The sequence below is a fragment of the Panulirus ornatus genome, chromosome 68 (assembly GCF_036320965.1).
Source record: "Panulirus ornatus isolate Po-2019 chromosome 68, ASM3632096v1, whole genome shotgun sequence".
Lineage (NCBI taxonomy): Eukaryota > Metazoa > Arthropoda > Malacostraca > Decapoda > Palinuridae > Panulirus > Panulirus ornatus.
In genome coordinates, this window is record NC_092291.1 from 2,302,857 (window position 1) to 2,326,435 (window position 23,579).

The 23,579-nt window shown below is 41.5% G+C and overlaps 1 protein-coding gene across 9 annotated transcripts in view; it reads right to left on the reverse strand.

Moving 5' to 3' along the window:
- Window positions 1-23,579, reverse strand: part of LOC139747272 (DNA topoisomerase 2-binding protein 1-like) — a 688,948-nt gene that overhangs the window by 207,147 nt on the left and 458,222 nt on the right. For all 9 annotated transcript variants that reach the window (XM_071659369.1, XM_071659371.1, XM_071659377.1 and 6 more), the window contains exon 14: window positions 21,957-22,087. In XM_071659369.1, coding sequence (XP_071515470.1) covers window positions 21,957-22,087 — 131 coding nt within the window. The remainder of the gene's footprint in view (window positions 1-21,956; window positions 22,088-23,579) is intronic.

The window sequence follows — 23,579 nt, forward strand, 5'->3', positions numbered from 1 at the left end:
CTCTGTGGTTGTTCATGGATCAACCTTCCCATTTTTCTCCATCAGTAGGAGCATCCCTCAAGGTTCTGTCCTGTCCCCTACACTTTTTCTCCTTTTTTTCAACAATTTCCTCTCCCTACAAATAATCAAATGCACTCAAATGCTGATGACTCAACACTGCATTCATCCACATCCTTCAATTCTGCTCCCATTTCTCTCACTCGATCTGCATCTCATCTCGACATAGCAAGTAGGGTATACATAATCTAGTTTCTACCCATCTCTCTAACGAAAACTCCTCACAACTCTAGTCTCTCCTTTGAAGGTTCTGTAATTCAACCTCTTGACTCAATGAACATACTTGGTATCACTGTAACATCTACTCTTTCTTGGAAACCCCACATTACAGGAATAGCTAAGCCTGCCTCTAAGAAACTATATGTCCTGTTTAGATACTGAAACTTCTTTTCCTCTGAACATCTGCTCTGTTTATACAAAGGATTGATTTGCCCTTAAATGGAGAACTGCTCTCACATTTGGGATGGTTCTAGCTCTGCATGCAATCCTTGTTTGACGGAGTTGAGTTGAAAGTGGTCCAGCTTATAAACTGTTCTAGGCTAATTTCCAAACTTGACCCTCTTGCCTATGCCACAAAGTTGGTTCACTTTCCCAATTCTATAGGTATTACTTTGGTTTTTGCTCCTGAGGGCTGGCAGCCTATGTACCCCCCACCACTAGCCAGACCACGCGATACTTGCGAAGCTGCTGTGTTACATGATTACTGTATGGCCAACGGCAACTCAAGGGTGGGCCATTTTGATACCTGTTCTTTCCTTACTCATTGAAGCTTTGGAACTCTCCACCTTTTTATGTCTCTCCCAATAACTATGACCAAGCATATTTCAAAAGACAAGTTTCTCACTTTCCTCCAAAATTTGCGAATGCTTTCCTGTCTTTTTTTCCCCAAACTAATAATTCTATACTTCAATCAATGCCTGGCCTTGATGTGGACTTTTGTCCATGACTGGAACCTTAGAAAAAAATAATCATAATAAGCCAGAATCATCCTTTTAAAATCTTTCTTTCATACTATTCGCCATTTCCCGCATTAGCGAGGTAGCGTTAAGAACAGAGGACTGGGCCTTTGAGGGAATATCCTCATCTGGCCCCCCTCTCTGTTCCTTCTTTGAGAAAAATAAAAACAAAAAAAAACAAGAGGAGAGGATTTCCAGCCCCCCGCTCCCTTCCCTTTTAGTCGCCTTCTACGACACGCAGGGAATACGTGGGAAGTATTCTTTCTCCCCTATCCCCAGGGATAATATATATATATATATATATATATATATATATATATTTTATTTTTTTTTATTTATTATACTTTGTCGCTGTCTCCCGCATTTGCGAGGTAGTGCAAGGAAACAGACGAAAGAAATGGCCCAACCCCCCCCATACACATGTACATACATACGTCCACACATGCAAATATACATACCTACACAGATTTCCATGGTTTACCCCAGACGCTTCACATGCCTTGATTCAATCCACTGACAGCACGTCAACCCCGGTATACCACATCGCTCCAATTCACTCTATTCCTTGCCCTCCTTTCACCCTCCTGCATGTTCAGGCCCCGATCACACAAAATCTTTTTCACTCCATCTTTCCACCTCCAATTTGGTCTCCCTCTTCTCCTTGTTCCCTCCACCTCCGACACATATATCCTCTTGGTCAATCTTTCCTCACTCATCCTCTCCATGTGCCCAAACCACTTCAAAACACCCTCTTCTGCTCTCTCAACCACGCTCTTTTTATTTCCACACATCTCTCTTACCCTTACGTTACTCACTCGATCAAACCACCTCACACCACACATTGTCCTCAAACATCTCATTTCCAGCACATCCATCCTCCTCCGCACAACTCTATCCATAGCCCACGCCTCGCAACCATACAACATTGTATATATATATATATATATATATATATATATATATATATTTATTATTATATTTTTTTATTATACTCTGTCGCTGTCTCCCGCGTTTGCGAGGTAGCGCAAGGAAACAGACGAAAGAAATGGCCCAACCCCCCCCCATACACATGTATATACATACGTCCACACACGCAAATATACATACCTACACAGCTTTCCATGGTTTACCCCAGACGCTTCACATGCCCTGCTTCAATCCACTGACAGCACGTCAACCCCGGTATACCACATCGCTCCAATTCACTCTATTCCTTGCCCTCCTTTCACCCTCCTGCATGCTCAGGCCCCGATCACACAAAATCATTTTCACTCCATCTTTCCACCTCCAATTTGGTCTCCCTCTTCTCCTTGTTCCCTCCACCTCCGACACATATATCCTCTTGGTCAATCTTTCCTCACTCATCCTCTCCATGTGCCCAAACCACTTTAAAACACCCTCTTCTGCTCTCTCAACCACGCTCTTTTTATTTCCACACATCTCTCTTACCCTTACGTTACTCACTCGATCAAACCACCTCACACCACACATTGTCCTCAAACATCTCATTTCCAGCACATCCATCCTCCTGCGCACAACTCTATCCATAGCCCACGCCTCGCAACCATACAACATTGTTGGAACCACTATTCCTTCAAACATACCCATTTTTGCTTTCCGAGATAATGTTCTCGACTTCCACACATTCTTCAAGGCCCCCAGGATTTTCGCCCCCTCCCCCACCCTATGATCCACTTCCGCTTCCATGGTTCCATCCGCTGCCAGATCCACTCCCAGATATCTAAAACACTTCACTTCCTCCAGTTTTTCTCCATTCAAACTCACCTCCCAATTGACTTGACCCTCAACCCTACTGTACCTAATAACCTTGCTCTTATTCACATTTACTCTTAACTTTCTTCTTCCACACACTTTTCCAAACTCAGTCACCAGCTTCTGCAGTTTCTCACATGAATCAGCCACCAGCGCTGTATCATCAGCGAACAACAACTGACTCACTTCCCAAGCTCTCTCATCCCCAACAGACTTCATACTTGCCCCTCTTTCCAAAACTCTTGCATTTACCTCCCTAACAACCCCATCCATAAACAAATTAAACAACCATGGAGACATCACACATCCCTGCCGCAAACCTACATTCACTGAGAACCAATCACTTTCCTCTCTTCCTACACGTACACATGCCTTACATCCTCGATAAAAACTTTTCACTGCTTCTAACAACTTTCCTCCCACACCATATATTCTTAATACCTTCCACAGAGCATCTCTATCAACTCTATCATATGCCTTCTCCAGATCCATAAATGCTACATACAAATCCATTTGCTTTTCTAAGTATTTCTCACATACATTCTTCAAAGCAAACACCTGATACACACATCCTCTACCACTTCTGAAACCACACTGCTCTTCTTCTGAGTACAGAATGGAAAAGGTGAGAACAATGGAAGTAAGGGGAGTGGGGGAGGAATGGGATGTATTTAGGGAATCAGTGATGGATTGCGCAAAGATGCTTGTGGCATGAGAAGAGTGGGAGGTGGGTTGATTAGAAAGGGTAGTGAGTGGTGGGATGAAGAAGTAAGAGTATTAGTGAAAGAGAAGAGAGAGGCATTTGGACGATTTTTGCAGGGAAAAAATGCAATTGAGTGGGAGATGTATAAAAGAAAGAGACAGGAGGTCAAGAGAAAGGTGCAAGAGGTGAAAAAAAGGGCAAATGAGAGTTGGGGTGAGAGAGTATCATTAAATTTTAGGGAGAATAAAAAGATGTTCTGGAAGGAGGTAAATAAAGTGCGTAAGACAAGGGAGCAAATGGAACTTCGGTGAAGGGCGCAAGTGGGGAGGTGATAACAAGTAGTGGTGATGTGAGAAGGAGATGGAGTGAGTATTTTGAAGGTTTGTTGAATGTGTTTGATGATAGAGTGGCAGATATAGGGTGTTTTGGTCGAGGTGGTGTGCAAAGTGAGAGGGTTAGGGAAAATGATTTGATAAACAGAGAAGAGGTAGTGAAAGCTTTGCGGAAGATGAAAGCCGGCAAGGCAGCAGGTTTGGATGGTATTGCAGTGGAAATTTATTAAAAAAGGGGGTGACTGTATTGTTGACTGGTTGGTAAGGTTATTTAATGTATGTATGACTCATGGTGAGGTGCCTGGGATTGGCGGAATGCGTGCATAGTGCCATTGTACAAAGGCAAAGGGGATAAGAGTGAGTGCTCAAATTACAGAGGTATAAGTTTGTTGAGTATTCCTGGTAAATTATATGGAGGGTATTGATTGAGAGGGTGAAGGCATGTACAGAGCATCAGATATATATATATATATATATATTATATATATTATATATATATATATATATATATATATATATTTTGCTTTGTTGCTGTCTCCTGTGTTTGCGAGGTAGCGCAAGGAAACAGACGAAAGAAATGGCCCAACCCACCCCCATTCACATGTATATACATACACGTCCACACACGCAAATATACATACCTATACATCTCAATGTACACTTATATATACACACACAGACACATACATATATACACATGCACACAATTCACACTGTCTGCCTTTATTCATTCCCATCGCCACTCGCAACACATGGAATAACATCCCCCTCCCCCTCATGTGTGTGAGGTAGCGCTAGGAAAAGACATACAAAGGCCCCATTCGTTCACACTCAGTCTCTAGCTGTCATGCAATAATGCCCGAAACCACAGCTCCCTTTCCACATCCAGGCCCCACACACTTTCCATGGTTTACCCCAGACGCTTCACATGCCCTGCTTCAATCCACTGACAGCACGTCAACCCCGGTATACCACATCGCTCCAATTCACTCTATTCCTTGCCCCTTTCACCCTCCTGCTGTTCAGGCCCCGATCACACAAAATCATTTTCACTCCATCTTTCCACCTCCAATTTGGTCTCCCTCTTCTCCTTGTTCCCTCCACCTCCGACACATATATCCTCTTGGTCAATCTTTCCTCAATCATTCTCTCCATGTGCCCAAACCACTTTCAAAACACCCTCTTCTGCTCTCTCAACCACGCTCTTTTTATTTCCACACATCTCTCTTACCCTTACGTTACTCACTCGATCAAACCACCTCACACCACACATTGTCCTCAAACATCTCATTTCCAGCACATCCATCCTCCTACACACAACTCTATCCATAGCCCACGCCTCGCAACCATACAACATTGTTGGAACCACTATTCCTTCAAACATACCCATTTTTGCTTTCCGAGATAATGTTCTCGACTTCCACACATTCTTCAAGGCCCCCAGGATTTTCGCCCCCTCCCCCACCCTATGATCCACTTCCGCTTCCATGGTTCCATCCGCTGCCAGATCCACTCCCAGATATCTAAAACACTTCACTTCCTCCAGTTTTTCTCCATTCAAACTCACCTCCCAATTGACTTGACCCTCAACCCTACTGTACCTAATAACCTTGCTCTTATTCACATTTACTCTTAACTTTCTTCTTCCACACACTTTTCCAAACTCAGTCACCAGCTTCTGCAGTTTCTCACATGAATCAGCCACCAGCGCTGTATCATCAGCGAACAACAACTGACTCACTTCCCAAGCTCTCTCATCCCCAACAGACTTCATACTTGCCCCTCTTTCCAAAACTCTTGCATTTACCTCCCTAACAACCCCATCCATAAACAAATTAAACAACCATGGAGACATCACACATCCCTGCCGCAAACCTACATTCACTGAGAACCAATCACTTTCCTCTCTTCCTACACGTACACATGCCTTACATCCTCGATAAAAACTTTTCACTGCTTCTAACAACTTTCCTCCCACACCATATATTCTTAATACCTTCCACAGAGCATCTCTATCAACTCTATCATATGCCTTCTCCAGATCCATAAATGCTACATACAAATCCATTTGCTTTTCTAAGTATTTCTCACATACATTCTTCAAAGCAAACACCTGATACACACATCCTCTACCACTTCTGAAACCACACTGCTCTTCTTCTGAGTACAGAATGGAAAAAGGTGAGAACAATGGAAGTAAGGGGAGTGGGGGAGGAATGGGATGTATTTAGGGAATCAGTGATGGATTGCGCAAAAGATGCTTGTGGCATGAGAAGAGTGGGAGGTGGGTTGATTAGAAAGGGTAGTGAGTGGTGGGATGAAGAAGTAAGAGTATTAGTGAAAGAGAAGAGAGAGGCATTTGGACGATTTTTGCAGGGAAAAAATGCAATTGAGTGGGAGATGTATAAAAGAAAGAGACAGGAGGTCAAGAGAAAGGTGCAAGAGGTGAAAAAAAGGGCAAATGAGAGTTGGGGTGAGAGAGTATCATTAAATTTTAGGGAGAATAAAAAGATGTTCTGGAAGGAGGTAAATAAAGTGCGTAAGACAAGGGAGCAAATGGGAACTTCGGTGAAGGGCGCAAGTGGGGAGGTGATAACAAGTAGTGGTGATGTGAGAAGGAGATGGAGTGAGTATTTTGAAGGTTTGTTGAATGTGTTTGATGATAGAGTGGCAGATATAGGGTGTTTTGGTCGAGGTGGTGTGCAAAGTGAGAGGGTTAGGGAAAATGATTTGATAAACAGAGAAGAGGTAGTGAAAGCTTTGCGGAAGATGAAAGCCGGCAAGGCAGCAGGTTTGGATGGTATTGCAGTGGAATTTATTAAAAAAGGGGGTGACTGTATTGTTGACTGGTTGGTAAGGTTATTTAATGTATGTATGACTCATGGTGAGGTGCCTGAGGATTGGCGGAATGCGTGCATAGTGCCATTGTACAAAGGCAAAGGGGATAAGAGTGAGTGCTCAAATTACAGAGGTATAAGTTTGTTGAGTATTCCTGGTAAATTATATGGGAGGGTATTGATTGAGAGGGTGAAGGCATGTACAGAGCATCAGATATATATATATATATATATATATATATATATATATATATATATATATATATATATATATTTTGCTTTGTTGCTGTCTCCTGTGTTTGCGAGGTAGCGCAAGGAAACAGACGAAAGAAATGGCCCAACCCACCCCCATTCACATGTATATACATACACGTCCACACACGCAAATATACATACCTATACATCTCAATGTACACATATATATACACACACAGACACATACATATATACACATGCACACAATTCACACTGTCTGCCTTTATTCATTCCCATCGCCACCTCGCAACACATGGAATAACATCCCCCTCCCCCCTCATGTGTGTGAGGTAGCGCTAGGAAAAGACAACAAAGGCACCATTCGTTCATACTCAGTCTCTAGCTGTCATGCAATAATGCCCGAAACCACAGCTCCCTTTCCACATCCAGGCCCCACACAACTTTCCATGGTTTACCCCAGACGCTTCACATGCCCTAATTCAATCCATTGACAGCACGTCGAACCTGGTATACCACATCGATCCAATTCACTCTATTCCTTGCACGCCTTTCACCCTCCTGCTTGTTCAGGCCCCGATCACACATAATCTTTTTCACTCCATCTTTCCACCTCCAATTTGGTCTCCCACTTCTCCTTGTTCCCTCCACCTCCAACACATACATCCTCTTGGTCAATCTTTCCTCACTCATTCTCTCCATGTGCCCAAACCATTTCAAAACACCCTCTTCTGCTCTCTCAACCATGCTCTTTTTATTTTCACACATCTCTCTTACCCTTACATTACTTACTCGATCAAACCACCTCACACCACACACTGTCCTCAAACATCTCATTTCCAGCACATCCACCCTCCTGCACACAACTCTATCCATAGCCCACGCCTCACAACCATACAACATTGTTGGAACCACTATTCCTTCAAACATAGGCATTTTTGCTTTCCGAGATAATGTTCTCGACTTCCACACATTCTTCAAGTCTCCTAGGATTTTCGCCCCCTCCCCCACCCTATGATTCACTTCTGCTTCCATGGTTCCATCCACTGCCAGATCCACTCCCAGATATCTAAAACACTTTACTTCCTCCAGTTTTTCTCCATTCAAACTTACCTCCCAATTGACTTGACCCTCAACCCTACTGTACCTAATAACCTTGCTCTTATTCACATTTACTCTTAACTTTCTTCTTTCACACACTTTACCAAACTCAGTCACAAGCTTCTGCAGTTTCTCACATGAATCAGCCACCAGCACTGTATCATCAGCGAACAACAACTGACTCACTTCCCAAGCTCTCTCATCCCCAACAGACTGCATACTTGCCCCTCTTTCCAAAACTATTGCATTCACCTCCCTAACAACCCCATCCATAAACAAATTAAACAACCATGGAGACATCACACACCCCTGCCGCAAACCTACATTCACTGAGAACCAATCACTTTCCTCTCTTCCTACACGTACACATGCCTTACATCCTCGATAAAAACTTTTCACTGCTTCTAACAACTTGCCTCCCACACCATATATTCTTAATACCTTCCACAGAGCATCTCTATCAACTCTATCATATGCCTTCTCCAGATCCATAATTGTTACATACAAATCCATTTAAAATCCTTTTAAAATCCTTTAAAAATCCTTTTAAAATATGAGACAGAAATATACAATAATGTTGCATCAGAAACTAAGAGGACATTAAGGTTTAGTACCAATCAAAAGAAAAATAGTGAGCACAGGAAAACATAAATAGAAAACAGTGGATGAATAGTATGGAAAAAAATAATTAAAGATTAGCAGTATGCAAGAAGATGGTAAAGGAACCTGAAGATACAAAATGAATTTCTGAAAAAGAAATAAAGGAATCACAGAGAAAACAGACAGAATAAAGAGATATTAACTTATGTGATGGAGAAGAATCCAAAGTATAATTCTCATACGTCAACAAGAGATCGCACCTTTTAAGGCTATAGAAAACTATGAAACTGACCCTAAGAAATATCCAAGTTAACTGAAATGTAAAAAAAAGTGCATGATTACATATCTAATTGCTCTAATTTATATGTTATTACAGTCAATGATGAAAAAAGAAACTATGTAATTAATGCACCAGATCAGCTTCTAAAAAACAACACTAGAGGAAAACAGAACTGCCATATTCCTTGAAAAGACAAAGATGACAAAAGCAAAAGCAATGATATTAGGCTAAGACAGTATGGATAGTTGCACCATGGTATTTCACCTCTTCACTGTAACATCAAGCCTCTGCCAGTCTCATGTATTTCATAACTATTTTGTTGGCAATATAGCCTAAGTTCTGGGTCACCCTTCCCTGAAGGTGACATACCTTGTCACACAAGGAAGGTCAATCAAACTTAAGCAAAATATTTTCCAATAAAACTTCTTCAAAAACCACAGTTCTCCCTTGCATATCTCAACTGATTAGGGACATTCTACTGTGGGCTCTGTGACCAAATTGTGAGAGGAATAAATTTTTTTTTATCCAAAATGAGATATTCCTTGTTGACAGAGGCTTAAGGGAACACAGATGAAAAGCCAAACATTCTTCTCTTTAATCTTCCATGAAACATGAAATATAACACGTGAAGGTAAAAATCCTTCTCCTCTATAGTATAATTTTCCATGTCACATGATATATTCAATCCTTTCAGGATGGAGCCATGGCAAAACGATTCTTTGCGGCACATGACAGAAAATTAGCAATACAAGGGAAATATCAAGAAAATATTCACCTTTCTTATATTTCCTTGGAGATGGGAGAAAAATACTTCCAATGTACTCCCTACACATAATAGAGAGTCAAGATGGTCAAGAGTGGGGGGATGGAAATCCTCCTCATTTTGTGATTCAGTTCCTAAAAGATGGAACAGGAGCCAAGCAAGGAATGCTCATCCTCCTTGAACACTTAGGCTAGGATGTTTGAATGTGCCTCGATGTGACCAAGATGAGAAGAGATAGGTAGTTTGTTTGAGGAGAGGAAATTGGTTGTCCTGCCTCTGAGTGAAACAAAGCTCAAGGGTAAGGATGAAGAGTGGTTTGGGAATGTCTTGGGGTAAAGTAAGGAGTTAATGTGAGGGTGAGAACTAAGGAAAGGGAAGTGCTACTGCTGAAACAGTTGTGGAAATGTATGAAAGGGCATAAGGACGTGTTTTCCAGACTGACATAGGTGAAAATGAAAGTGGATTTCAATAGATGGGTGATTAGTAGTGCATATGCACCTGGCTACAAGAAGGATGAAGAGAGGCGAATGTTATGGGATCATCTGAATGAGAGCATCAGTAGTTTCAATGCAAGAGATTGCGCATTAGTGACAGGTGATATGAATATGAAACTGAGTAATGTGGCAGTTAAAGGCATGATTGAGTGGCAAGGAGTATTCAGTGATGTGAAAGAAAATGGTAAAAAGCTTGTGGAGTTATGTGCTGAAAAAGGACTGGTGATTGGGAATACTGTTGTTCCTGGCTTAAAAAGAGGGGCATATATAAGTACGGTTTAAGTAAAAAAAAAGATCGTTAAGTGGGCTTTATTGGATTATATACTATTTGATAGGCATGCAAAAGAGAGACTCTTGGATATGTATATGCTTTGAGGGACAGCTATTGGGATGTCTGACCATTACCTGGAGGCGAGGGTGAAGGTTTGTACAGGCATTTGAAAAAGAGGAGATGATGTAGATGAAAAGAGATTGGCAAAAGTAAATGAGCTTGGAAAAGAGGCTTGTGTGGAGAAATACCAGGAGAGACTGAGTGTAGAATGGCAACATGTGAGAGTATATGAAGCCACAGGAGTGGGTCAAGAATGGGAGGTCTTTAGGAAGCAGTGCTGGCATGTGCATGAGAAGTGTATAGTATGTGGAAGGTGGGGGATAGGCAGGTGAAAAAGGGATGTGAGCAGTGGGATGACAAAGTTAAGCTGCTAGCGAAAGAAAAAAGAGGGAAGCACAGGCATTAATTACAGGAAAGGAGTGCAAGTTAATTGGAGATATACAACAGAAAGCGAAAAGGTACAGGAGCTGAAAAAGCGAGCATATAATAGATGGGGTGAATAACTACCAGCAAACTTTAGGGAGATTAAGAATATATTTTGGAAGGAGATTAACAGTGTGAGATAAACATGACAACAAATGGGAGCATTGGTGAAGGGGGCAAAAGGAGAAGTCATAACAGGCAGAGATGGGGTTGAGGAGATGCAATGAGTACTTTAAAGGACTCTTGGGTCTGGAAGGTATGTGAAGTGAGACAGTCATGGCAAGTGGTGTTGTGAAACAAGAAGTAATGGTGAAAGCCTTTTGCAAAATGAAATGTAGCAATGTGGAAGGAGTGAATAGCATTGTAGTTCAATTTCTTTCAAAAAGAGGTGACTGTGTTGTTGACTGGTTAGCTAAGATTTTCATTAGGTGTTTAGATTATGGTAAGGTGCCTGAGGATTCGCAGAATGCCAGTATAGTGGCAATGTTTAAGGCTAGGAGGACAAAGGTGAGTGTTCAGATTACAGAGGTATCACTTTGTTTAGTGTGTGAAGTATGCAGTATGGATGAGTGGTGATTAAGAAAATGGTGGCTTGCACTGAGCATCAAACTGGGAAGAAACAACGTGGTTTCAGGAGTGGTAAAGGCCATGTGGATCAGGTGTTTGCTTCAAAGAATGTGTAGAAGAATTATTAGAGAAACAGAGCAATTCATAAGTGACACTTAAGGATCTGGAGAAAGCATATGATAAATGGTGATAGAGATGTACAGTGGAAGGTGCTATGACTACATGGTGTGGGAGGAAAGCTATTAGAAGTAAGGCATGTGGAAGAAAGGAGACGGTGTGGTTCCAAGTGAACATGGGTCTGTGGTAGCTCAGAGTGATCTCATTATGGCTGTTTAATATGTTTAAGGATGGAGTGTTGAGGGAGTTGAATGCAAAGGTCTTGAACAGAGGAGCAGGTATGCAGTTTCTTGTGGGTGAATAGGCCTTTGAGGTGAGTCAGTTGTTGTTTGCTGATGATACAGCACTATTGGCAGATTCAAGTGAGAAACAGAAGCTGGTGTCTGAGTTCAGAAGTGTGTGTGACAGGAGACATTAGAGAGTGAATGTATATTAAAGCAAGATTATTAGGTTAAGCAGAGAAAAGACAGGTTATGTGGAGTAAAAATTTGAATGGAGAGAACTGGGAAGGAAGTTGAGTGTTTTAGATACCTAGGAGTGGATATGGCAGTGAATGGAACCATGTGAGGTGAAGAGAGCAATATGGTGAGTGAGGGGGTAAAGGTCTTGAGCATACTGTGGAATGGGTGAAGATAAAGGGTACTGTCTGTAGGGACAAAGATGAACATATCTGATGGTACAACAATTCTGTCACTGCTGTATTGATATGAGGTGAGGGCCTCAGACAAAAATGTAAAGGATAAGGTGAATGCATTGGAAATGTAATCTTTAAAGACAATACATAGAGTAAGGAGGGCTGATCGAATAAGAAATGATAGGGTAAGAGAGATGTGTGGTAGTATGAGGAGTATGTATGAGAGAGCTGAATTGGGTGTGCTAAAATGGTTTGTACATATGGAGTGGATGAATAAGGAAAGGATAATTAATAAAGTATACATACACATCAGAAATGGAAGAAACAGGGAAAAGTGGAAACTAAGGAAGAGGTAAAAGGGTGGAATGAAAGATGCTTTGCAGACTTGGGGTTTGAACGTGCAAGAGGGTTCAAGGCATGCAAAGCATACAGGAAATTGTCAGTGGGCTGAATCACAGCTTATGAAGTGGTCAGAGGAAACCCTGGAAAGGTCTCAGGTGTATGATTGTGGATAGGGAGCTCTGGTTTCAGTGCATTATACATGACATCTAGAGAGTGGATGTGACCAAATGAGTCCATTTCTTTGTCTGTTCCTAATGCTACCTTACTGAAGTGGAAAATGACAAATGTGCAAGTATGAATTAGAATAAAAATCAGTCTTGCAAATAGCATCAGCCATTTACAAAGCATTTCATAGACATTTAAACCTTGGCATGACATTAAGGCCTTTAAGTCTTTGTGCACTGTTACCAGTTTTACCACGTGTCAACCAAATGAAGGCAGTGTGTGACTGTTACCCTAACTTAAATGCCTGTAATTACCTTTTGTGTTTTGCCTGTTTGTACAGTACAGGAAGAAAGTTCTATACATGAGAGGCCACCATCTTTTGAACTTTACAATCAAAATGCATAACACCTGTATACTGTCTGTATTCAGTTTCATTAGTTTGTCTATTCCAAGCTTCTACCACTCTTATATTAAAGCAGTATTCCATATCTTTTAAAACAAGCTTCTTCCCCAGCTTCTTGTTATGACTTCTGGTTACTTTGTCATTGACTTTCATGAAAGTCTGTTCACTGATGACACCATTCTACTGAATAAGAAACCTGAAGGCTGAAATCAGGTCATCCCTATTCTCCTCTCTACCAAGGTGGGCAAATATACAGTCCTCAGCCTCTTATTATACCTCAACTCTCTTTTAAATTCAGGTATCATCTTAGTTGTTCTTCTCTGGACTAACAATTGAATAAACTTAAAGGCAAAGTTCACTCTGTCACAGAAGCCCAAGAGATTTATAATAAATGATCTACTTTCCCTAAATCCATGCTATCCCAGTTAACTAGTTTCTCCTTTGTCACTAGCCACCCATTTGCTTTTTGATTATCATTTCCAGTATTTTACAAATCACAAATGCATAGGAGACTGATCTATAGTTCAGGAGAATTTCTCTATCACTTGAATGAATCATTACTTTAAACTTGCTTGCCATTTCCTGCATTAGCAGACGAGAACTACTAACACAAGGATTTGTGCGTGGCATGTATGGATCAGGGGAAAGCATATGATGGTCTGACAGCAATGTTCTGTGGAATGTGTTACATATCTAAGGTGTGGAAAAAAAGTTGCTAGAAGCAGTGAAGAGTTCTTATGAAGATAGTAAGGCAAGATAGTAAGGCATGTTTGTGTGTAAGAAGAGAAGAGGATGAGCAGCTCCATGTGAAGGTTCGTCTACGGTAAGGGTGTGATGTCATCATGGCTGTTTAATTTGTTTATGGATGGGGTGGTGAGGGTCTTGGAGTGGGGCAAATTTGAAGTCTGTAGTGGATGAGGTGGCCTGGGAAGCAAGTCAATTGTTGTTTGCTGATGACACAGCAATGGTGGCAGATTCAAGTGAAAAACTTCAGAAGTTGGTGCCTGAGTTTGGGAGAGTGTGTGAAGAGGAAGTTGAGAGTAAATGCTAATAAGGGCTGAGCAGGATAGAGAGATAGGTTAGATGAGGAGTCCATCTGAATGGACAAAATCTAGAGGAAGTAAAGTATTTTAGACACCTAGAATTGGACATGGCATCAAATGGAACAATGAAAGTGGAGTGAATCATACGGCTGGTGAAGGGGAGAATGTTCTGAGACCATTGAAGAAAGTGCAGAGTTACACTGATACAGACTATACAGACCCAGGTCCAAGTGAGTTGGTCTGGCTTAAAAAAAAAATAAATGAAAAAAAAGTACAAAAAGATGGCAAAGGAAAAGAGAAATCATTATCTGGGGTGGTGAAAATGGGATAGTTTAAAAGTATATTAGTCCTAGCAATGTTGCATGGAGGCAAGGCAGGGGCTATGGATGAGGATATGCAGAGGAGGATGGAAGTGTTCGAAATGAGGTATTTGGGGACAATATGAGGTATGAGGTGGTTTGATCAAGTAATAGAAGAGTGAATAGAGTGCAGATGAGCAAGTTGAAAAGAATGTGTTAAAATGGTCTGGACAAATGGAGAGAATGAGTAAAGACAGGTTGACACAAAAAAGATTATGAGGCAAAAGTGGAAGGGACAAACGAGATGGGGAAGACCACATTGGAGATGGAAGGATGGAGTGAAAAAGATTTTGAGTCATTGAAGCCTGAACATTCAGGAAGGTGAAAGGCATGCAGGGGACAGAGTGAATTGGAACGATGTGGCATACAGGACTTGACATGCTGTCAATGGACTGAACTATCGGGGTATGTGAAGCAGCTGAGGTAAACCATGGAAAGGTATGTTGGGCCTGGTTTTGCTAGGGGGTTGTGGTTTTGGTACATTGCACATAACAGCTAGAGAAAGGATGTGAGCAAGTGCAGCCATTTTTTGCCCATTCCTTGCGCTACCTTGCTAAAGTGGAATATAGTGATCAAGTATGAAAATGAAATAATAATAATAATAATAATAATAATTTTTCTTTTTTTTTTTTTTTTTTGCTTTGTCGCTGTCTCCCGCGTTTGCAAGGTAGCACAAGGAAACAGACGAAAGAAAATGGCCCAACCCACCCCCATATACATGTATATACATATGTCCACACACGCAAATATACATACCTACACAGCTTTCCATGGTTTACCCCAGACGCTTCACATGCCCTGATTCAATCCACTGACAGCACGTCAACCCCGGTATACCACATCACTCCAATTCACTCTATTCCTTGCCCTCCTTTCACCCTCCTGCATGTTCAGGCCCCGATCACACAAAATCTCTCTCACTCCATCTTTCCACCTCCAATTTGGTCTCCCTCTTCTCCTCGTTCCCTCCACCTCCGACACATATATCCTCTTGGTCAATCTTTCCTCACTCATTCTCTCCATGTGCCCAAACCATTTCAAAACACCCTCTTCTGCTCTCTCAACCACGCTCTTTTTATTTCCACACATCTCTCTTACCCTTACGTTACTTACTCGATCAAACCACCTCACACCACACATTGTCCTCAAACATCTCATTTCCAGCACATCCATCCTCCTGCGCACAACTCTATCCATAGCCCACGCCTCGCAACCATACAACATTGTTGGAACCACTATTCCTTCAAACATACCCATTTTTGCTTTCCGAGATAATGTTCTCGACTTCCACACATTCTTCAAGGCTCCCAGAATTTTCGCCCCCTCCCCCATCCTATGATCCACTTCCGCTTCCATGGTTCCATCCGCTGCCAGATCCACTCCCAGATATCTAAAACACTTTACTTCCTCCAGTTTTTCTCCATTCAAACTCACCTCCCAATTGACTTGACCCTCAACCCTACTGTACCTAATAACCTTGCTCTTATTCACATTTACTCTTAACTTTCTTCTTTCACACACTTTACCAAACTCAGTCACCAGCTTCTGCAGTTTCTCACATGAATCAGCCACCAGCGCTGTATCATCAGCGAACAACTGACTCACTTCCCAAGCTCTCTCATCCCCAACAGACTTCATACTTGCCCCTCTTTCCAAAACTCTTGCATTCACCTCCCTAACAACCCCATCCATAAACAAATTAAACAACCATGGAGACATCACACACCCCTACCGCAAACCTACATTCACTGAGAACCAATCACTTTCCTCTCTTCCTACACGTACACATGCCTTACATCCTCGATAAAAACTTTTCACTGCTTCTAACAACTTGCCTCCCACACCATATATTCTTAATACCTTCCACAGAGCATCTCTATCAACTCTATCATATGCCTTCTCCAGATCCATAAATGCTACATACAAATCTATTTGCTTTTCTAAGTATTTCTCACATACATTCTTCAAAGCAAACACCTGATCCACACATCCTCTACCACTTCTGAAACCACACTGCTCTTCCCCAATATGATGCTCTGTACATGCCTTCACCCTCTCAATCAATACCCTCCCATATAATTTACCAGGAATACTCAACAAACTTATACCTCTGTAATTTGAGCACTCACTCTTATCCCCTTTGCCTTTGTACAATGGCACTATGCACGCATTCCGCCAATCCTCAGGCACCTCACCATGAGTCATACATACATTAAATAACCTTACCAACCAGTCAACAATACAGTCACCCCCTTTTTTAATAAATTCCACTGCAATACCATCCAAACCTGCTGCCTTGCCGGCTTTCATCTTCCGCAAAGCTTTTACTACCTCTTCTCTGTTTACCATATCATTTTCCCTAACCCTCTCACTTTGCACACCACCTCGACCAAAACACCCTATATCTGCCACTCTATCATCAAACACATTCAACAAACCTTCAAAATACTCACTCCATCTCCTTCTCACATCACCACTACTTGTTATCACCTCCCCATTTGCGCCCTTCACTGAAGTTCCCATTTGCTCCCTTGTCTTACGCACTTTATTTACCTCCTTCCAGACCATCTTTTTATTCTCCCTAAAATTTAATGATACTCTCTCACCCCAACTCTCATTTGCCCTTTTTTTCACCTCTTGCACCTTTCTCTTGACCTCCTGTCTCTTTCTTTTATACATCTCCCACTCAATTGCATTTTTTCCCTGCAAAAATCGTCCAAATGCCTCTCTCTTCTCTTTCACTAATACTCTTACTTCTTCATCCCACCACTCACTACCTTTTCTAATCAACCCATCTCCCACTCTTCTCATGCCACAAGCATCTTTTGCGCAATCCGCCACTGATTCCCTAAATACATCCCATTCCTCCCCCACTCCCCTTACTTCCATTGTTCTCACCTTTTTCCATTCTGTACTCAGTCTCTCCTGGTACTTCCTCACACAAGTCTCCTTCCCAAGCTCACTTACTCTCACCACCCTCTTCACCCCAACATTCACTCTTCTTTTCTGAAAACCCATACAAATCTTCACCTTAGCCTCCACAAGATAATGATCAGACATCCCTCCAGTTGCACCTCTCAGCACATTAACATCCAAAAGTCTCTCTTTCGCGCGCCTGTCAATTAACACGTAATCCAATAATAATAATAATAATAATAATAATAATAATAATAATAATAATAATTATCCCTGGGGATGGGGGAGAAAGAATACTTCCCACGTATTCCCTGCGTGTCGTAGAAGGCGACTAAAAGGGGAGGGAGCGGGGGGCTGGAAATCCTCCCCTCTCATTTTTTTTTTTTTCTTTTAATTTTCCAAAAGAAGGAACAGAGAAGGGGGCCAGGTGAGGATATTCCCTCAAAGACTCAGTTCTCTGTTCTTAATGCTACCTCGCTAACGCAGGAAATGGCGAATAGTTTGAAAGAAAAGAAAGAAAATAATAATAATAATAATAATAATAATAATAATAATAATAGTGATAATAACAATAAGAGGGGAGAAAAAATACTTCCCATGTATTTCTCATGTGTCATAGAAGGCAACTAAAGGGGACAGGAGCTAGGGGCTGGACACCTCCCTCTTATATTTCAATTTCTAAAAGAAGAAGCAGGAATAAAGTGGGGAGTGCTCATCCTCCTAAAAGGCTCAGACTGAGGTGCCTGAATGTGTGTGGATGTATGTTTGAGGAAAGAAACCAGGATGTTCTGGCTCTGAGTGAAACGAAACTCAAGAGTAAAGGGAGAGAATGGTCTGGGAAATGTCTTGGGAGTAAAGTCAGGGGTAAGTGAGAGGACAAGAGCTAATAAAAGAGTAGCACTAATCCTAAAACAGGAGCTGTGGGAGTGTGTGATAGAATGTAAGGAAGTACATTCCGGAATGATTTGGGTAAAACTGAAAGTGGATTGAGAGAGATGAGAGATTACTGGTGCTTATGCACCTGGTCATGAGAAGAAAAATCTTGAGAGGCAAGTGTTTTGGGAGCAACTGAGTGAGTGTGTCAGCAGTTTTGGTGCATGAGACTGGGTATTATTGATGGGTGATTCAAATGTGAAGGTGAGTAATGTGGAAATAAAGGGTATAATAGGTGTACATGGGGTATTCAGTGTTGTGAATGGAAATGGTGAAGAGCTTGTGGATTTTTGTGCTGAGAAAAGACTGGTGGTTGGGAATACTTGGTTTAAAAAGCGAGATATACATAAGTACACATACAAGAGTAGGAGAGATGGTCGAAGGGCATTATTAGAATACGTTTTAATTAATAGGCATGTAAAAGAGAGACTCTTAGACGTTACTGTGCTGAGAGGGGCAGCTGGTGGGATGTCTGATCACTATCTTATGGAGGTAAAGGTGAAGATTTGTAAAGGTTTTCAAAAAAGAATGTTGGGGAGAATAAAATGGTGAGAGTAAGTGAGCTTGTAAAGAAGACTTGTGTGAGGAAGTACCAGGAGAGACTGAGTGTAGAATGGCAAAAGGTGAGAGCAAATGATGTGAGGGGAGTGGGTGAGGAATGGGATGTACTTTGGGAAGCAGTGATGGCATGTGCAAAAGATGCATGTGGCATGAGAAAGGTGGGAAGTGAGCAGATTAGAAAGGGTTGTGAGTGGTGTGATGAAGTAATGATATTATTGAAAGAGAAAAGAGGCATTTGGAAGGAGTGCAAAAGACTGGAAGATGTATATGAGAAAAAGGCAGGAGGTCAAGAGAAAGGTGCAAGAGTAAGAAACGAGGGCTAATGAGAGTTGGGATGAGAGAGTATCATTAAACTTTAGGGAGAATTAAAAGATGTTTTGGAAGGAAGTAAATAACATGAATAAGGCAAGAGAACAAATAGGAACATCAGTGAAGGAGGCAAGGGGGGAAATGATGACAGGTAGTGATGAACTGAGGAGATGGAGTGAGTATCTTGAAGTTTTTTTTCAATGTATTTGATGACAGAGTGGCAGATGAAGGGTGTTTTGGCTGGGTGGTGTGCCATGTGAGAAAGTAAGGGAGAGTGGTTTGGCGAAGAAAGAATAGGTGGTGAAAGCCTTGCTTAAGATGAAATCCAGCAAGGCAGCAGGTTTGGATGGCATTCCAGTTGAATTCACTAAGAAAGGGGGTGACTGCTTTGTTGATTGGATGGTAAAGATATTCAATGTATGCATGGATCATGGTGAAGTACCTGAGGATTGGCAGAATGCATGCATAGTGTCACTGTACAAAGGCAAAGGCGATAAAGGTGAGTGTTCAAACTACAGAGGCATAAATATGTTGATTATTCCTGGGAAATTGTACGGGAGGGTACTGATTGAGAGGGTGAACGCAAGGGGAGAGCAGTGTGGTGTCAGAAGTGGTAGAAGGTGTAGTGATCAGGTGTTTGCTTTGAAGAATGTATGTGAGAAACATTTAGAAAAACAGATGGATAGGATATGGCATTTATGGATCTGGAGAAGGCACATGATAGGGTGGATAGAGATGCTTTGTAGAAGTTCTTAAGAGTTTATGGTGTGGGAGGTAAGCTGCTAGAAGCAGTGAAAAGTTTTTATGAAGGGTGCAAGGCATGTGTACAAGCAGGAAGAGAGGAAAGTGACTGGTTTCCAGTGAAAGTCGGTCTGTGGCAGGGGTATGTGATGTCCCCAAGGTTGTTAAATTTGTTTATGGATGGGGTGGTTAGGGAAGTACATGCAAGAGTTTTGGAGAATGGGGCAAGTATGCAGTCTGTTGGGGATGAAAGGGCCTGGGAAGTGAGTCAGTTGTTCATCAAAGATACAGCTCTGGTGGCTGATTCAAGTGAGAAACTGCAAAAGTTGGTGACTGAGTTTGGAAAAGTGTGTGAAAGGAAAAAGTTGAGAGTAACTGTGAATAAGAGCAAGGTTATTAGGTTCAGCAGGGTTCAGGGACAAGCTAGCTGGGATGTGAGTTTGAATGGAGAAAAATTGGAGGAAGTGAAATTTCTATATATCTGGGAGTCGACTTAAAAGCGAATGGAACTATAGAAGTGAAGTGAGTCACAGGTGGGGGAGAGGGTGAAGCTTCTGGGAGTGATGAAGAATGTGTGGAAAGAGAAAATGTTATGTCTAAGTATGAAAATGGGTATGTTTGAAGAAATAGTAGTTTGAACAATACTCTATGGTTGTGAGGCATGGGCTATAGGTAGGGTTGTATGGAGAAGGGTGGATGTGTCGAAAATGAAATGCATGAGGACTTTATGTAATGTGAGGTGGTTGATTAAGTAATGAAAAGGTAAGAGAGATATAATAAAAAGAGTGTGGTAGAGAGAGGAGAAGAGGATGTGTTGAAATGGTTTGGACATATGGAAAGAATGAGTGAGGAAAGGTTGACAAAGAGGATATATGTGTCAGAGATTGAGGGAACAAGGAGAAGCGGGAGACCAAATTGAAGGTGGAAGGATAGAGAGAAAAAGATTTTGAGTGATTGGGGCCTGAACATGCAGGAGGGTGAGAGGAGTGCAAGGAATAGAGTGAATTGGTATGATGTGGTATACTGGGGTTGATGTGCTGTCAGTGCACTGAACCAGGGCATGTGAAACATCTGGGGTAATCCATGGAAAGGTCTGTGGAGCCTGGATGTGGATAGGGAGTTGTGGTTTCAGTGCATTACAAATGACAGCTAGAGACTGAGAGTGAACAAATGTGGCCTTTTTTGTCTGTTTTCCTGGCACTACCTTGCCGTTGCAGGGAGAAGCAATGCAATTTCCTGTGGGGCAGGGTGGTGCCGAGAATGGATAAAGGCAAGCAAGTATGAATATGTACATGTGTATATATGTATATGGCTGTGTATGTGTATGTATATGTGTATATGATGATATGTATATGTACATGTATGGGCGTGTATGTATATATGTGTGTATATGAGCGATGGGTCTTTCTTCATCTGTTTCCTGGTGCTACTTTGCTGACACGGGAAACAGCAATAAAGTATAATAATGAAAAAAAATTATAACAACAACAATATTAATGTGAACGGAATTTGCTTTGTAGCACAAATGCAGCAATCACAATTAACACATCACATTCAGAAGGAACAGAACAATACTGTACTTGCATATATGAAGTTGGCAATATATTCCTCATCAATGAAGTAGCAACCTAGTGCATCATGTACCTGGTGACCCCTTCCCACCATTCTCAGAAATCCCTTTGCACTGGTCTTCCCATAAAGACACATTTCGAACCTATGCAAGAAACATCTGACTTGGTCAGATATTTATGTGGAAGCACAGACAACAATCTCCAAGACTCCAGAGCATTCCAGTTTCTAGTCAGAGCACGAGAGAAATAATTCAACGAGGGGGCTACAAAATGAATGAAGTATTCTTTTACCCTACAGACACTCTAACTTCAAAAATTGAAGGGATACTTTTTTAACTTATGAAAACATATGAATAAATGAACCTTGTAATTATACTGTAATTATACTTTTCTAAAAGATTCATTAGTGGAAAACAATGTTTTTTGTCTTACCTGTTGGTTGTGACTTATAATCTCCTGAGTGTCTCTGATTAATTGATTTTGCAACTTTAGTCTTGCCTCACGCTCCTGAGGGTCATCCCAAGTAATAGCTGTGTTCTGGGACTCAGCAACATCTAGAGTGGCTATGAACAATAAATGACTGATTAATTCAAATACCTTAATGAAAACTATAAGTAAATTCAGATAAGAGTCTCAACTACAATACATGGCTTATATTTTTGTCTTGTGGTATGTCAAAAGTATGGTTCCTGTAAGTATGGTATAAATCTAAAACAATACTCACATCCTACATGTTATCTTCCACTGCTGTAAAACAGCATTCACTAAGTAAAGAATTCATTGGTTACTCCACGATATGTACAAGAAAAAATGAGGTCAAACTGTGCACACTATAATAAAGAAGAGTACACTAACCCTATCAGGTATGTAACTGTGTTTCATGGTCTGTTAATACCATCACTGCATCTGATACAAAAGTGGTTTCTGATTTCGTTTTTATACAAAATGGCTGGTACATCTGGGATTCATATCATATACCATACTATACTTTGTCGCTGTCTCCCGCATCAGCGAGGTAGCGAAAGGAAACAGACGAAAGAATGGCCCAACCTACCCACATACACATGTATATACATACACGTCCACACATGCACACATACATACCTATACATCTCAATGTATAAATATATATACACACACAGACATTATACACACACAGACATATACATATATACACAATTACATAATTCATACTGTCTGCCCTTATTCATTCCCGCTGCCACCCCGCCACACATAAAATGACTACCCCCTTCCCCAGCATGTGCGTGAGGTAGCACTAGGAAGAGACAAAAAAGGCCACATTCGTTCACACTCTGTCTCTAGCTGTCATGTATAATGCACCGAAACCACAGCTCCCTTTCCATATCCAGGCCCGACAAAACTTTCCATGGTTTACCCCAGATGCTTCACATGCCCTGATTCAATCCACTGATAGCACATCAACCCCGGTATACCACATCGTTCCAATTCACTCTATTCCTTGCATGCCTTTCACCCTCCTGCATGTTCAGGCCCCAATCACTCAAAATCTTTTTCATTCCATCTTTCCACCTCCAATTTGGTCTCCCACTTCTCCTTGTTCCCTCCTTCTCTGACACATATATCCTCTTTGTCAATCTTTCCTCATTCATTCTCTTCATGTGACCAAACCATTTCAAAACACCCTTTTCTGCTCTCAACCACACCCTTTTTATTACCACACATCTCTCTTACCCTTTCATTACTTACTTGATCAAACCACCTCACACCACATACTGTCCCCAAACATCTTATTTCCAGCACATCAACCCTCCTCCACACAACTCTATCTATAGCCCATGCCTTGCAACCATTTAACATTGTTGGAACCACTATTCCATCAAACATACCCATCTTTGCTTTCTGAGATAATGTTCTTGCCTTCCACACACTTTTCAATGCTCCCAGAACTTTCGCCCCCTCCCACACCCTATGATTCACTTCCGCTTCCATGGTTCCATCCACTGCCAAATCCACTCCCAGATATCTAAAACACTTCACTTCCTCCAGTTTTTCTCCATTCAAACTTACTACCCA